The following is an 18,009-nucleotide window of genomic DNA, read 5'->3' as shown; positions in this document are numbered from 1 at the left end:
GAAGCTTGCAGTGTAATTTCAAAATGCATGCAGTCAGACTAAAACAGCTGTGTGCTATGGAGTCAATATGATGCCTTATATATTTGAAAAAAAAATCAAATAAAGTATTGCAAAAGACAAAGCTGCAAAAAACAATGTATGTTGTAAATGAATCCAGAGAATTGAGATCCATTTTTTAATCTGCATCAGACTTTTGGCATCAATTCTTTTGACAACGACAAACACCATGAAACAGTGTCAAGTGTTTTGGTCAGACAGGTAATATTAAGAACTGTAATCAAGGCTTTGATGGCACAAACACATACTTCCCTTTATGTAAATAGGGGTTTTTAAAAACCTAGTTGAGGTGAAAATAGCAGACTGTAACATCAAACGACACATCCCAGTGATATTAGCTAAAAAGCTACAAGTAGCACAAGGCACTGTAACCAGGACTTTCACCCTAAAAATGACAAACCTTAAATTGCAGTGACATTTTTCCACTGACCGCGTCCACTTGTTTTGAAGTTAGTGGCCCCATGGTGCATGTAAACTGCACATGCTCCTTGACCTGTGAATAAGCCATGCCCCACATGATGTCGTCATACTCTAAACTCTGCCCCATGTCAAAACAGTGCCACATAGTGAAGCGTAAAAAGAAATGAAGCGCAAAGGGAAAAGGTAACACAAACATTAAAAAAAGCATCGCAAAGAAAAAAATACTTTCCGCAAAGTGAAAAGAAGCGTTGCAAAATAATTGATGCCAAAAGTCTGTTGCAGATTAAAAAAAGGATCTCAATTCTCGGGTTTCATTTACAACATATATCGTTTTTTGCAATTTAATACGGCTTTGTCTTTTGCAATACTTTATTTTTTTGCAAATATATGTAATAAGTTTGACTCCATAGTGTGCTACCAGATGATGGAAACATTTCAGCTGCTAAGCTTTAGTAATCAGTGGCGCAACCAGCTGTACGGCCGTACACACTGTGCGTACCATGAGAGCTCCGACTGATGTGAGAAATATTTACTCTCAGACTATTTCATCAATCATGAAGTGTGTCCTGTGGCTGTTTAAAAGAACCAGCGATGACCAATTTGCGAACTAATAATTCTTTTGAGTCGGTTCTTTTCAGTGAATTGGCCAATTGGCCGGTCTTGCAAAATGGTCTGAATCGATTCGTGATTCAGTATAATTCGTTCAGAGCGCTCTCTCACTGAATCATTTGGAGCGGGTTCTCACACAGTAAAACAGTGTCGGGATATTTACGAATATAGCACTGGATACAGTGCAAATTTACCAACAGTCAACTGAAACAAAAGGCTGTCTTTTTGTGAGGTAACTTTGAGAAATTTGAGCTAGTGCTGTATCATGTGAACAAGGGGCTGTTCAGTTTGAACATGTTTTTGCCTCTGCTCGCGCTGTTTTTCAATTGTTTTCCATGTAAACATTCGCTAGATGGATGTCTTTAGACAACTGCGTCACGTTTCACTGTGTTTTTAGGATCTCTCAAGGGAGTGCTACATTTTTAGAAGCCGCTTTAAGTTAAAAAAGAACTTCAACTGATAAAAACGCGTCTCGAGACACCTGCGTTCTGCTCTATTCGTTGTGGTGCGTTTTGCTTTTTTAGCACGAGAACATGTCTGTTCTGAACGGTTACTGGAAGAAATGCTTTAGCCAATAGTTACATGAACGCTACTCATACTCGAGAAAAGAAAAATGCTTTCTCAAAGTGACCAGAATTGAATGCTTTGTTGTTTTTGCAAAATAATTCTCCCGGAGGAGCATGCCCCCTGACTCCCCTAGATATAAGGTTGTACAAGGCAGATTTCTGTGCGTACCCTCAGATGAAATCCTGCAGGCACCCATGTTAGTAATTACATTACAACATATAAATGTACCAGATGTATCAACTGACACCATTCACTCAAATCTGGCAAATGTGGGCTAAATGACTATTCGCAAATGCAATCCAGCTCTCTCCTCTCTGGTGTCACTGTGGTGACCAGTGTTCGAATTATACCAGTGTTTCTGAGTGGAAGATATTGGAAGATATCAGAAGACCTGAACCCATTAAAATCTACAGGACAATCTGATTTATATTCATACTGCCTATATCCATACAATAATCCAACTCCACTCTTTGAAAAGGTTTTTAAATCTTCATGCCAGGCATTCTCAGAGAACAAGAAGAGGGATTCGGTCTTGGTTTAAAAGGGAAAAAAAAGACGAGACAGAACTGACTAGACTCTTCCAGGCTTCGAATATGATGACTCAAAGAGCTGAATAAATTGTCACAACAGACTGGTACGGTTGGAAAGACAGTAATGGTGTTTTCACAACACAGATCTGATTGATGTGAATACCAAATGCCTTGAAAACACAGCCCTGTCCTTAGGAGTTTTGCAATATGGACTACCCTTATAATGTTAAATACTGAAGAGGTATGATATCAAGGGATAATTCACCCCTAAAAAATGTGATCATTTACAAACCAGTTACTTACTTGTTCTTCCATGGAGACTGACTTTGATTGCATGGAAAAATGCAATAAAAGTGAATGGTGACTAAGGTTAACATTCTGCCTAACATCTGCTTTTGTGTTTCATGGAAGATAGAATGTAATACGGTTTTGGAACACAAGAGGGTGAGTTATTTTTTGGTGCACTTTTCCTTTAAGCATATCTTGCACCTGGTTCTAAAAAGGTTTGCATAAGCAGCTCAATAGTGTTTAACACTGCACACCTGACTCAATGATAAGCTCCTAACATTAATTTTCAGCTTGAATAAATGGGCAATGGGATGAAACAGTAACGGTCGGGTTTACTCTGGCAACTGATCTAAGCGAACCTTCTTTAATGTGTCATCCACAAACTTTAACATCTTTAAAAATGAATGAGTAACTTTAGCATGGCTCTTAAGTTTGCACTTTAGTACAGTTGTCTGCAAAAGGTAATGTTTGCTTGGGTTCTAAAACCATACATTTAAGTCTCTGACATGGAATATAGTAAATACACTTTATTAGGAACATTATGGTCTTAATAAAGTGCCCAACATTGTCTTTTGCTTTTGTAGTGCATCCACCTCAAGGTTTGACATGTTGTGCATTCTGAGATGTTATTCTGCTCACTACAATTGTACAGAGAGGTTATCTGAGTTACCGTAGCCTTTCTGTCAGCTCGAACCAGTCTGGCCATTCTCCGTTGACCTCTCCCATCAACAAGGCATTTCTGTCCACAGAACTGTCGCTCACTGGATGTTTTTTGTTTTCGACACCATTCTGAGTAAACTCTAGAGACTGTTGTGCGTGAAAATCCCAGGAGATCCAGTGTTTCCCACAGGATTTTGTGAGACTGTGGTGGGTGGACCTCGGACCCTCTATGGGGGTCGGGGGCATGCTCCCCCCGTAAGAACCTTTTGTACATTTTAAAGTTAAAGGCATCAATCTGGTGCACTTTGAGAGCAAAATTAAGAGGCTAGATCTATGAAGAACTTTGTGCTCTTGTAAACAATTTTGTGCTCTAGTAGTAATTTAATCATAAACACATTGGTTGTATAGATATGAATGGTGATGACACGGCAAAAAAGTCACACCCACAAAGCATGGTAAACGAGACGCAGTTAAAACAGTAGCGTTACTTCAACTTGATTACTTCAACTACAATACAAATAGCCTAACGTTACATGATGAGCCAACTTGCACCTCAGATGCTGAAAATAGTTACCACGGACATGGATTTTTTTCATGGAAAGGTATGCAAAAATGTTCCCCTGGGCCACGGACAATGACGCTTTTGACCTGTCAATCATTTTGCGCATTCTCATAGTATTGTAGTTGCAGCAAATTAGTAGCCGCTTTTCCACCACTGGGCCGAACAGTTTTCATCGCAAAACCATACCATTCCGTGCCTATTCGGGTCAGATAGCACAGTTAAGGTTTCTTTTTCCACTGTGGTACGCAACAGATCTGTCTTATGGCGATGGCATGAGAGGTCAACAGTGGAGCGAATGCGGTGCACTATGGAGGATGATCACATATCCCAGTTTTTACGACTGCTTTTTTCCCTTGTTTTACTCTGCTAACAAACAGCACATGGACCATGCCGCAAAAAGGAAAGTAAAGAGAATAAGACGAGAGGTTTACCATCATTTGCTGAGGGCTTGTGTTTGTTACCAAACACGAACATGCAGAAAGGTATAAGTTCCCAGACTAGCTACAAACTGATATTTATTGACAAAATATTATATAAAGTATTATATTAAAATAGTTAGTGAGAATATATTGATGTATTTTGAGTTTAAATGAGCTAGTAATCTACTTCCCTGATGAACAAGGCATGTAGAAAAATAAATGTAGGCTACAATACTAGTTAAACCATCATAATAAAATCATGAAGATACACTAAACAACTCACCACGTACTAAAGCCATTCCACCAGCACAGTTGAGTACGGTTAGCTAAACGTGCCGAGAAATCCGGGCCAAGAACAGTTTATAATCGTGCCGTGCCCAACCATGCTCAAGTGGAAATGCTACTGTAACCGCTCCGTACCATGCTCAGAACCATTCAGCCCAATGGTGAAAAAGTGGCTATTGAGGCTTACTGCCATTTTTAAGCCATGTTGTTCATAACAGTTGTCAGCTGAGGGCGCTATTTCACTGCTGTTGTTTTGCCAGTGGTTCCCAACCCTGTTCCTGGAGGACCCCCAACACTGCACATTCTGTATATCTCCTTTTTCTGACACACCCATTTCAGGTCTTGGAGTCTCCACTAAAGAGCTGATGAGTTGAATCAGGTGTGTTTGATTCGGGAGAAAACCAAAATGTGTAGTGTTGGGGGACCTCCAGGAACAGGGTTGGGAACCACTGTTTAAACAACCGTTTCAGCATGATGTCGGTCTCAGTAAAGCTCATTTGTTATCTTTGGAGTGCGGGGTTTTGGAAAGAGTGAGCATGGCTAATTCAATGGCTCAGTGTTGTGGAAGTAGAACAGCTGAAATTGCTTACAGCACCTTTAACAAGTAAAACAACGTACTGTAGAACAATCTTAAATTGTACCTGTCCTCAACCTAAGCTCAAGTTCCACTATTCACCATAATAGTAACCCAAAAAACTTCAACATAACAGAAACTCTTCTAAATAAGACAACAAAACATTAAACACTAACAAGTATCCCCCTATACATTCACCTTGCACAAAGACACATTATTTAACACTTTAAATTACTCTCCCTGTGGAGTGCCATACAAAGCATGCTGGGAAATAGAAATCCCCTGCCGAGTATCAGTTAAATTTAATTAATAAACCTCAAAACAATAAAACAATTCAGGTTACATAAAAGGTGTCAGTTTTGTGAACTCAAAGGAAAGAGAAAGTTGTAAATACTCATCAAGGTTCATTTATTTGAATGAATTATTTTGAGCATTGTGGTTTACACTGTTGGCTGTAGAGTGCATGAAACAATCGGCATTAACAAACCAAACACTCCAACTACAAAAACAAAGTTCATGCTCATACTAATAAATAACCATTAATAAATATATAAATGTATATCAGTGTTTGATTTGAAGGACATTTTTGTTTACTTATGTACAATAAACAACCTGTGTTGGGTAGCCCCTGAAAATTCTGGGTCCTGAAGCAAAACAAGATCTGTTTGTAAGCTGCTGCTGCTAACATGTTATATAGAAAAATTGTATGTGAGAAAGAAACCACTTCACGTTACAACAGTGTCTCTTACAAAAGGCCAAATTCCTGTTATCTAGCTAATGAACCCATCCAGTTACGAGCTGAAAACTGATCACCCTTCCCAAATGAAGCAGACCATGACGTCACTTACCTGCAGCAGGTGAATCAGCGATCACCATGGAGACGAACATCATCATAAACCCGGCCAACAGCACGCAGATGGCGACCTGCCCTCGTCCCTCCATCATTAGACCCTCCATTGAGAGAAACTCATGTTTCTTCCGAGGTGATTCCAGGAGACACAATCCACACCTCTGACTAGTATTTGCACTGCAGCAGATGAAAACAAACAGGTACACTGTTATATAGGTCAGATTCTGGTCACATTTCAGAGCATGACACTACTTTCATAACACCGTTAAACGATTTAATCATACATTAAACAAATAATATCCTCGCATACAACTCCATAATGAGATTTAAAACGACAGTTGTGCATTTTCATCGTGACACTACAAGCGCGAGCTGCACAGTTCCTTTGTTCCTTAACCGTGCATGTTGCACGAGCTCAGACTTTAAAAGCAAAATTTCAACGATGTTTGCCTAATGTGCTTTTTAAAGGACAAAACGTCCATATTCACGTTCATTACATGTATCGGGATCAATGCAAAGGGTTTGTGAACTTGCTCGCGCGTGCTAAAGCCCCGGTTAAGCTGTTGCACGCGGATTAGGCTTCCAGTCGGGATTTCCAGTGCTGGATAACCATTCAATCATCTACCGTATGAGCCAAATGGTTAGAAATCTTGGGACTTTGGTGTGTTATTAGGGCTAACTTGGACTAGCTACCGGAGCTAAGTAGATATAATATTGTTTTATGATGTAGTAGATGGCTGAAAAATAACGGTATCTTTTTGACAAATGATTGCAATCAGTCACTGTCCATAAATTAAAACATGGTTGGTTGATGATGCATTTAACTCGAGGACCTTAACTGCCTACTTTTGCCACTTGTTGTTACTAAACACAAGTCTAGTATTTACGGTACAACTTTACCTCGGATCTATATCAGTTTATTTTGAAGCAAAGAAAGGCTTTTAGCACATGCACAACCTACAAAAGCATGTCCTTACCTTCAAACCCAACTTTTACAGCGGTCTGAAGTCATTAGCGTCCATAATATCTAATTCCAGATCAGGATTAAACCTTCTGTCTCCCACGATTGCATGACACGAGACATTTTTCACGCGGATCGCGTCTGAGCATCACTTACTTTCTCAGATGCAACCACACTATTCTTCTCGGGATTGCACTAAATCCTCCCCTTGCCATACAGCAGGACTATATTGAGTGTCTCTGTGGCCATTGGCTCCCCGCGCCGTCCTTCAGTAATCTGGGTTAGGTTGACACCACCACCGGCGCCTGTGGTTTCACGGCAACGCGAATTGTTACCGGATCTTTGGGCGTAAGAATATTGCATTATGTTAACTGTGCGTTACAACGGCTATAAGTGCTGCAGCTGCTATATGTTGACGTTATCCGTCCATGTTGCTTCTAGATTTTTTTGTATAGTTGAAAGGACCGAGCTCACCCCATATTACCCCTGTTTCACCTCTCTGACCCTGGGGTGATTGTGTATGATTGTATGTTTTACAAATAATAAGTTCGAAAACATTTAGTTTATTTATTTTATTTATTTACTTTATCCTACACGACACAACCGACGAGACTAATGATGCGGTTTATTAGATATTTTGTTTCTAATGTCACACCGCTCTCTAGTGGCCATCGAGAGCAACATCAACATTCGCATGACGACATATAGAATGACGTCATGCTTTTTTGAGACAATGAACGTGGTGAAGATGAATGCCTGAATTTGAATGGTTGGCATCGTCTTTGTTTTTTTGTTTTTAACCCTTATGTTCTGATGAGACTGACTTTAGTGTTTTTATGTTTGGGCTCCCAGAGTGTAAAAGTAATAATAGTACATTTTAAAAGGAACCTTTTATTTCCCCTTCAGGTTCCTCACCTAATCAAATCCCAGTAATCAGATATTATTATCATTATTATTATTATTAACCTTCAGTTTTACCGCAAAATATGTATGCACTTTTCCGATTTGAGACTGGTATCCATTCTAGTAACATTATTTCAGTTTGTGGGTCAGTGGATATTTTTTGAATGTTAGTCCATTATGATGAAATTGGCCCCAGAAGTCATTCTTCTTCACTCAAATGAACTTTACAAAAGTGCAGATTTTTGTGCACTAAGAAGTACTGAGGATAATCCAGTGTGCCATATGGCTAACTTAGAGTCCAGTCATAATTTCTCTTATACTGTATAAGACATGTTATAACTCAATTTAAATATTGAAATAAAAACATTACTTAGAAAAAAGCATGCAAAACGATTTCTTTAAAAAAATCTATGCACGGTCAATCAATTAGATTTTACAGTGAAATGTGGCATTTCTCATGAAGATACGCTCACTGAGCACTTTATCCACATGAACCCCTTATTCATGCGATTATCTAATCAGCAGTGCGGTGCATAAAATCATGCAGATACGGGCCAGGAGCTTCAGTTAATGTTCACATCAACCATCAGAATGGGGAAAAATTTGATCTCAGTGATTTGGACCGTGGCATGATTGTTGATGCCAGACAGACTGCTTTTAGTATTTCTGTAACTGCTGATCTCCTGAGATTTTCAAGCACAACAGTCCCTAAAATTTTCTCCAAATGGTGCCAAAAAACATCCAGTGAGCAGCAGTTCTGTGGACAGAAACGCCTTGTTGATGAGAGAGGTCAACAGAGAATGGCCAGATTGATTTGAGCTGACAGAAAGTCTACAGTAACTCAGATAACCACTCTGTACAGTTGTAGTGAGCAGAATAGCATCTCAGAATCCACAACATCTTGAACCTTGAGGCTGATGGTCTACAACAGCAGAAGACCATGTTCGGCACTTTATTAGGACCATAGTCATTAACCTAATACTTTAATGTATGTTTAAGTTTTTGAATGTCTGGTGAGTGTGTAAATGTGTAGCCTACCACAGAGATCCTTTTTATTTGGTAAAATATGATATTGTCTTGTGTAAAATAGATTCAATATTGAAACTATAAGTATGGACTTGAAATGAGTCAGAAACTCAAAATAGCTGTGTGAAGAACCAGTCAAACAGCCGAGACTGATGCCGTGACTTAACAGTTTAATGTAAATCCAAGACAAATTGTGATTACATTTCTACACATATACAATATGCATATGTGAGCATACAAATTTCCTTTAATAACTCGATTCACCTTGGAGACCGAAAAATGATCAAAAGTAACAGTGAATAACAAGCTATAACATAGTTCACCACAACGCGAGCCCCTTCACACCCTACAGTTAGTAAATAGAATGATTAAAATAACTATCTTCTTCCATAACCACCTGTGTTTGTTAAAAATCCTCCGTGAATTTACACTGCTGCTATCATTAGTTGTTGAAGCCTAATAAAATTCACTCATTTTTTTTCTACAACGAAAATTATTAAGAGAAGCACACAACATTTGTAATGGTAACACAAGCGCTTAGTAGCAACTCAGTTTTTAGGAGTTAAATCATTCTAATTATTGTAATTATAATATTTAATTTAACATTCTATAAAGCCAGTAAAATATCCATTCTCATAGCATACTTAATAATATTAGCCTAAGGTACAGGGTACATACAGTGCTACGTTAACAGACTGAAATAATAAGACATCACACTTCTTCAAATCCCCAATAAACAAAGCAAAATCAGAATAATAATAATAAAAATGGACAATAAACAAATAAGTATACCTGGAAATACTGCAGCACACAAAAGCTTTGACAACAACTAATGTGGTACACGCTACAGATGAACCATACAGCAATCGACAAAATTAGGGTTCGGGGTCAGATGCTTTCTTAGGTCTTGAGACATTGTAGAAAAATATTTAGTTTTGACATTTTACTGTGAATGTTTGGCTGCTGTGCAAGTAGAAAATTGTTCACGTTAATGGCTGCACAAACGGCTACTCTGCATCACAGCTACATAGCAGGTTACTGTGGTGACTTGTGTGACAAATTACATTTCTGTCAGTGTTGAACTGACAGCTTTAGAACTTTCACAAATAAGTTCACTTGCATTCACTGGTGTTTGTTGTCCAAGAGTGAATAAATGGTATTTACACTTGTAAACTGCAGTAATAACTAATACATACAGATGCTTACATTTGTCACTCCATAGTACATTTTCCTAATTGGGACTTAGGGCTGTAAATAAGTATAAAAATGTTTACCTTCTTTGCTTCTAAAACAATGTATAGAGAATGGCCATATTGTCATATTTGGCCTCTTAGCACATTCATACATGATAAGTTCAATGACCTCTTTAAACCCCTAATATTTCTCTTTCTGCCCACACATGGAAAATCAATCATTTTAAAACATATATGGTACACAAGCAAAACAAAATGTGTCAGTATGTGGCCATTTCGATGAGCATAAAAACAAGAAATAAACAACAATCCTTTGTTATCTACAAGCTTTGAGTTAATTCATAATCATGTGCTTTGAAATATTCTTGTAGTGATTCGGGTGCCATCCAACAGTTCTCATGGACTTGACCAGCAATGTTTTTTGTTTTTTTTCAATCCTTAGTTTGGCGGGATCCATTGCTTTTGGGAACGCTGGTTTTTATGTGTTGATTGTAGGTTGTATATTTTAAAACCAAAAATAAATATAGCCAATACAGCACATGCCCACTGTTACTTAAAGCTTCATGTACACTTAATAGAAAAGATGGCAGTATTTTGACATGAGTGGTTTACATTATATGGCAATTTACAAATTGTAAATTGTATGAATGCTTCCTTTTAAGACTTATCACATTTTGGTAATATAAAATGTATGCATACTTCAATGTTTACAGTTCAGACATAAAAAAAAAAAAAAAAAAAAAAAGTTACATCACAAAATGTTATGAATTTTTTCTGTATTCAGAATTCCATAAAACAGACATTTACATTTGTAAGGTCAATAGGGCTTTCTATAATGTAACTCGCATTAAAATAAATTTATAATTTATATATTCGTTCAAAACCTAGTATTGATCAGAGTAATGCTAAATCAAGTTAATGTAGTGAGACTTATTGCATTTTAGTAATTACTTGCCGGTGTTACAGTCCAACAATGACAAGATATACATAACACAACAAAGATCATGTACATCAGATATTTTACATTAATTTTGCACTAGTGACCAGTTTATTAACGTAATCACTCAGATTCAATTCATAAAGGCCACAATAAGAAGCACTAATTTATCTCTCAGGTTCTTAAATATTTAGTTAGAACAAAACCAGTAAAGCTTATGAACAGCTATTTGTAAATCAAACAAATAGTTCTGCCCCAAACTCATGCCATTGTTTGAGCCAATGTTGCTATGACGGACAGCTTACACAAAAAAGAGTGATGATGAAAGCGCCACAGAGCCACATTGTTTACACTTTTCGAGCTAATCAACTTTAACCAGCTTTAAAAGAAAACTGACATCTTAAAATCTTAGGTTAAGGGCTTTACTTTCCGATATAAATCCTTTATCAGATGTAATTAGTGATTGGGAGAGGGTTTTTTTTTTATTATTATTATCCACAAAGAGCACTAACACTGACACAATGTATGTGAAAGCTACAAAAAAAAAAAAAAAAAACAAAAAACAGGGTAACACTGTGCTCACACCGAAACAAATGGCAATGTATGATCTAAGAGAATGTGAATGTTCCATATATTTTGTGTCATATATTTTGAATGTAAATGTGTTGTATATTTTGTTTATTCTATTCATTTACATGTTCCTTTCTGGCACTGACCTGATCAAACCTGCTTTTTTTTTTTTTCTCAAATGTTATTGAAACACTCTGTCTTCTCCATTACAGCAATAGACAAGTCTGTGCATCAATTACATGCTGATTATCTTTGGTGGGAAGAACAATATGTCCTTAAATGCCAGTAAAGCCCAGATTTGGTCATACAGGCAAGTCCCTGTGAGACTATAGAAATGGCTTCTTCTGGAATGGAATGTGTTTTTTTTGTTTGTTTTTTTGTTTTTTGTGACTAACAATGAAGGAGCCTTTCTTTAACTGTGAGTTCTGTAGGTTTGTTTAAGCTTCTTCTATTCTCATTCAAGCACAAATACAACAGAAAAAAACTATTGGCATCCCTTACTGGGCTACAAAATAACACACAGCTTTGTGAATCAAACTGACAAGCTATCAAAAGCTTCTATTTCAAAATGTAACTGGTGTCAGACCTTGGCAAAGCACATTGACACAAGTCTATGCTTTCTACCATACTAGGGTACACATTTGAATACCAAACACCACGGTTACATATCGACCACCAGAAATAAAAAAAAAAAAAAGGATGTTTGACAAATAACACAATAAAAGGCTTGCATTAATAAACATCCACAAAAAGTATTGCAACACTCTACAGGAACACAATATACCTAGCAAAATAAAACAGTAAAGTAGACACATCTCAACAACGTAAAAACAAAACTACTTCAAATGCAATTTCTATGGCATAACATGAGGGCAAAAGGGATATATTCAATACTCCATATGCATGTGCCCACAATGTGAATTATGTAGACATAAAAACAAAACCAACACACTAACACTGAGTCCTAACCAGGCACAACGCAACATGAATGCACTGCATGATGCAAAGTTTCCAGCGATGACAACATTGCTATGCTATACGACCACATAATTACAGTCAATCAAAACATATCTGATGTTTAATGTACAGTTATGTGGAGCTGGATTTTCAACCAATCAGATTTCATTGTGGGTAGGACAATCCAGCAAGAAGAGGAAGAAATACAAACCAAACAATGACACAATTAATGTGTTTACATGCGAACCAATATGCGGATAACTATCAAAAATCAGCTTATTCAAAACAATTTGGGTTATTGTCTGCTTTTGACATCAAAACACAAGCACTTATGCACATTGCCAGCAAGAACTCTGTTAAAGGTGTTTACATAAAGAGTGAAACTGGGGTAATGGGCAAAAATCAACAAGTGCTGAATGTTATTCGCTTAAGTCGTTTATTCTTACCCCAATATAAGATCGCCGTTAAGGCATTTACATGACCTTACATGCTGTCGTCATATTAAGCATAAACGTGCCCACTGTCAGGACTGGTTTGAAACACAGACAGCAATGAAATCACGGAAGGTCGCCAAGTCACTGTACTTTTGTTTGCTTGTAGGCATGCCTACTCAACTGCTGTATCCAACTTTATCATGAGGTGAATCACATGAGTGCAGCTGTTTTTGCATAAAGTTAAAGAATGCTCAATATTGTTGTGTCGCTAATGGCCTCTGTTGCCCATGACGCTTCAAATCGCCAGTTGTCATTGTAAATGAATGACTTCCGACCACTTTGTGTAAGCTTTAGTCATTTGTCACTTTATCGTGTTGTGCCAGTTTAGGACATGGTTTAAATCAAATGATTGGCTAATATATCAATGTTAAATTAAGCAGCAAAAAACATTAAAACAAGCATTGGCCCACAGTTTTCTACACTTTCGTCATCTCTTTACTGACGTGACGCCTGTATCACAAGTGATTCCTACGGTAAGACAAATAGTAAAAAATACAAAACCAATTTTGATGTAGTCCCGATGCATGTTGTTGTAGCTCATGCAAGGGGGCTGTTCGAGCCCCTAGAGTGAACATGAGAATTAACAACCCAAAGATCTTCACAGAACCTCTAGTGAATGCATGAATCAGAGTATGGTGTGCAGTCATGCAGTGCTTACTGCTGCACGGCTCCCTTCAGCCAACGTGCTCAAAGCCAACATGCTATTCTCATTAAAAATGTGGATTTGCCCTCTTCCCTTGCTCTCCACCAATTTCCACCAAAATCCACCACCATCCACAAGCACCATAGTGTCTCCAACCCCAAACAAGACTCTCTCTTTCTCAAACCCTCCCAGGTTTACGGTTTCTAAGCCATTTCTGCCCAGGCTCAGACAGACTGTTAAGTTCAGTCTTCCACAAACAGCTCCTCTTCTCCAACATCCTCTCCAGGCCTGGTGTGCTTTATTTGAACACATGCAGAATTTTAGCCCATTTTTTTCATTATAGATGAATTGTGTAGCCTGTCCTGCTGAAAAGACCAGTGTATGTTGTGTTTTGGATGCTGGTGTCTCCACCAGGCTTCTTAACTAGCTTAACCAGCAAGCCTAGCTTGGTCAACTAGCTTCACTAGAGCAGTGCTGGTCCATCAGCACCAAACCAGCACAGAAATTCATACTTGTCTAAGCTGGTATTTCAGCAGGGCAATCTTAAATTGATTGAGTGATACTTGGCTTTTCCCATCAAATATACATGTAATCTCCATTTTATGACATATACAGCCTTAAATCAGTGACATTGCATTGATTGCAAGCTGACTAAAACGTATAGCTACGGTATGTACAGTAAATAAGCTATATACTGTATAATTATATCCACTACCCAGAACAAATGTTATTTATTTTTAAATGATGACTTTGGTTCATTACCCCAGGCAAGTATCTTAAAGTTAAACGACCTCATGCACGCAAAACAAGCACGTTGTAAGTGCTTTTTTTTGTTTTTGTTTTTTGTGAATTTACAAAATAGAGCATAAATAACATTTAAGGGCTAACGCTTACACCTGGAACTTAAAAACAGCTTGGATAAAGATGTTCAAAATAGGAGCCAACTCTCTGTCTAGCATATCTGGTTCTACAGGGTTTTCAGCCAAGTAAACTGTTGTAATATATGTAAGGCACTATGAGGTAACAATGATAAACCTAAGACTGTGAAGGAATACGTTGCACAGATGTGCAAAGGGTGTACCACACGTGACAGACTGCAGCACACGCGCACACATGCACGCAAAACACATGACCGACTACCATGTTTAACATGCCTATGTTATTTTAACCACTTTGTGCAATCACATTGAAAGAGGAAAACAAAGAGTCTATTGGTATCAGAAAGGTTCGCAATTAAATAAATGGGTGCAGAATGCTACATTCTACAAAGAGGGGCCCGGCTAATGTTCTACTGAATAACAAACAGTATTTTCTTTTCTAAATATTAACACAAACAATGAAAAGTCTATAATTACACTATAAAAAAATGTTGTTGTCTTTTCGGCATATTTCCAGAAGATTCCTCCCAGGTGTTTGCTGGAGAGCGCGGTGGAGTATATGCATACCATTCACCACATGTAATTTGGAAACGTTTAAGACAGTTCAAGGCCATCATTATTTTTTTTTATTCTTTGAAGAGCAGCAGATATCCGTATTTCACCTTATCCAAAAAAAATTCTTAGGAATTCAAACTCGGCTCAACAGTCAGCGAATGATTTCAAGAACGGGAAAACCAAAAAAACCTTGGTTAAACAAAACTCTGTCTCTCCCAAATGGCCTGTTAATGAGACCTTGTTGTAAAAGAAATTAAGAAAGCTAAAACTTCTTCAACTTCTATTCAGAAGAAAACAAAAACCCAAATAATGAAAAGTTAACTGGCCCTTTAAGAAGGCAAAATAAAACGTATCTAAACGAGATCTCCTTAGTACCCTTTCGTTTCCTCTCAGAGTACACTTCCTCAATCCATCAGCATCTTCATTGTCTTCAAGTTTAAGCATGAAGGAACAAGGGGGCGGGTTTAAGGGTTGATGGGCATTCAGCTTGTCTCTCTGTCTCTGGGCGGGGTTAGGGGGACAAATGGTAAGCAGCGATTGGCTGGGCTCCAGTGTTTCATCTTTAGAGGTAAGGGTACTGGTTCATCTTGGTCGGGCTCAGCGGGTATCCAGTGTAGACAGTAGAGGCAGGTGAAGCGCTGATGTAGGTCTGGTGTGCAAACTGGGCCTGGTACTGGCCGTGGTGCAGGGTGGGTGAGGGCAGCACACGGTGGCCCATGCTAACAGGCACCTGGTGGACAATACCTGGGGGGTAGCTGGCGTGCTGGACTGCGTGGCGCGCTGAGCCCTGTGAAGCGACCAAGTGTGCCACCGTGCCGGTTGAGCCCAGGGCAGTGGGAGCAGTGTAGGTGTAGAGGTGAGGCTGCCCGGGCAGATGAGGTGGGGCCAAATGTGGGTGGATGTTAGCTGTGTGGGTGGGGCTATTGTGGAAGGAGTACTGAGCCTGGGTGGCCATAGTGGGGGTGATGTAGGCTTGTTGCCGCCGGTTTCGGTCGACTGCCATGTGCTGCTGGGCCTAATCAAGATAATATTACTGTTTTAAATGTTGCTTTTATGGATTAATACACAAATTAAGAAAGCAGACACAAAAAACTCGTGAAATACCTGACTTAGATTCAGAGGCTGCTGCTGAAAGGGGTGTGGCCCCAAGCGCTGCTGCCGGTATGACCCGCCTACAGCCATGCCCCCTGACAAATGGTTGTTGCCAGACAAACCTCCGTTGGAGGTCTTGAATTTGTAGGTGGAGTTCTGGTGGCTCACTATATCTGTTGAAATGGATAAAACATGTTATGGTCATCCTCTTTTACAAATAACATACCAATACAGAGATTACAAAGTTATCTGTTTAAATAATGTATAATGTACAGTCAACTACAATCAGAAAATAAACTTTGACATGGTGTTTTTTATCACCCTGAATATGTTTTTTGTCATTTTTTTTAAAAATTAATTCTCCCCAATTTGGCATGCCCAATTCCCACAATTTACTAGGTCTTCATGGTGGCACGGTTACTCACCTCAATCTGGACTGAGATCTGTGCATCTTATCACGTGGCTCGCTGTGCATGAAACCGCAGAGACTTGCAGCATGTGGAGGCTCATGCTGTTCTCTGCGATCCATGCACAACTTACCACGTGCCCCATTGAGAGCGAGAACCACTAATCGCAACCACGAGGAGGTTACCCCGTGTGACTCTACCCTCCCTAGCAACCGTGCCAGTTTGGTTGCTTGGGAGACCTGGCTGGAGTCACTAAGCATGCCCTGGATTCGAGCTCGCGACTCCAGGGGTGGTGGTCAGTGTCTTTACTCGCTGAGCTACCCAGGCCCCCCTAAACTTGTATTTTAAAATATTGTATATGACTGACACATTGTGATCAGTTGAATGCCACTTTAGTGATTAAAAGTACCAATTTCTTTCCATAAGAGCAAAATATGTACATTATTTCAAACTTTTGGCTGCCAGCTATTTTTTGCATGTGGTCAAATGAGACAGCATGTCTTCAGTGTATGTAGTGAATTGCACACTAGTTATTGCTGTTTGCTGATGGTAATGTAATCAATATGTAATCATGTAATCAATGAAAAAGTACCTGTAATCTGATTGAGCACATATCACAAAAATTCAATATATAATCTAATTACTTGTACCTGTTTTTTATTTTATTTATTTTTTTATTATTTCATTACATAATCCATATTACATGTAGGCCATTACTACCCAACACTGGCCATAGCTTTGGCAATGACAGACATCTAGTAAGTCAGCATTGAGCTGTCAGATTAAACTGGTTTTAGTTTCAGGCCATGCCAAATATCCCTTGTTCTCTGTCATCTTATCAGCCCTTCTCGTGTCTCACCAGGCAATAATCTATCACACTCTCCCATGTTTTCGCCGTTCTGGCTCTTCAGAGGGGGGATGATGATGGTGCGGGGGTTCCCGGTGTCCAGGACTGCACCTTTGGAGTCATAGCCATTGGCGTTGGTGCCATTAGGCCGGGACTCCACAGCATAAGGGCTTGTGTTGCTGGAGTCAGAGTCAGGGGAATCATGGACGGTCACACAGCTGATCACATTCTTCCTATGTTTGGATGACGTGCTGTGGAGAAGATAAAACATGTGAGTCACTACTGGTAATAGTAGTGGGGCATAATGTTAAAGTTATTCAAACATTGTTTTGTGTAATCATCCTTCAACCTTCATACTAATGTAATATTTGTTAGCTTAAACCTTAAACTCTCCAAACAGATGTTAATTTTAAGGCATTATCCTGTATTTTCCGAGTTGAGTTGGCATTTTAGAGACAACATGAAAGTGAAATTGATCATGTTTACCTTCTTAATAAATATCACTGGTCTTACTGTGCATGATTTATCAGTGTACGTTATTCCATAGTAAACAAATGCTGACTTATAATCTTTCATCAAAATTTAATAAATTTGAACCTTTAAATTTTTTTTTTTTTTAAATAATAACAAACGATATCATAGCTGAACATAAACTAAATCCTGATGGATAAAATTCTAGCCTTCATCATTACCAGCTAAACATTGTGTTTTATTCAAAAATATTT

The 18,009-nt window shown here is 38.6% G+C and overlaps 2 protein-coding genes across 8 annotated transcripts in view; both read right to left on the bottom strand.

Annotated features, from left to right (window-relative positions):
• Positions 1 to 6,960, bottom strand: part of LOC127455783 (UPF0606 protein KIAA1549-like) — a 71,920-nt gene extending 64,960 nt beyond the window's left edge. For all 3 annotated transcript variants that reach the window (XM_051723910.1, XM_051723912.1, XM_051723911.1), the window contains exons 1-2: positions 6,799 to 6,960; positions 5,820 to 5,998 (exon numbers count right to left, since the gene is read on the bottom strand). In XM_051723910.1, coding sequence (XP_051579870.1) covers positions 5,820 to 5,928 — 109 coding nt within the window. In that variant the 5' untranslated portion in view covers positions 5,929 to 5,998; positions 6,799 to 6,960. The remainder of the gene's footprint in view (positions 1 to 5,819; positions 5,999 to 6,798) is intronic.
• A 1,901-nt stretch (positions 6,961 to 8,861) lies between these two features.
• The window catches only part of hipk2 (homeodomain interacting protein kinase 2), a 133,987-nt gene continuing 124,839 nt past the window's right edge, over positions 8,862 to 18,009 (bottom strand). For all 5 annotated transcript variants that reach the window (XM_051723917.1, XM_051723916.1, XM_051723914.1 and 2 more), the window contains 3 exons: positions 17,297 to 17,535; positions 16,043 to 16,203; positions 8,862 to 15,953 (listed from right to left, as the gene is read on the bottom strand). In XM_051723917.1, coding sequence (XP_051579877.1) covers positions 15,501 to 15,953; positions 16,043 to 16,203; positions 17,297 to 17,535 — 853 coding nt within the window. In that variant the 3' untranslated portion in view covers positions 8,862 to 15,500. The remainder of the gene's footprint in view (positions 15,954 to 16,042; positions 16,204 to 17,296; positions 17,536 to 18,009) is intronic.

The sequence above is a fragment of the Myxocyprinus asiaticus genome, chromosome 18, assembly GCF_019703515.2.
Source record: "Myxocyprinus asiaticus isolate MX2 ecotype Aquarium Trade chromosome 18, UBuf_Myxa_2, whole genome shotgun sequence".
In the NCBI taxonomy this organism is placed as follows: domain Eukaryota; kingdom Metazoa; phylum Chordata; class Actinopteri; order Cypriniformes; family Catostomidae; genus Myxocyprinus; species Myxocyprinus asiaticus.
The sequence above is the reverse complement of the archived record's forward strand: the minus strand, read 5'-3'. Positions and strand labels throughout refer to the sequence as shown.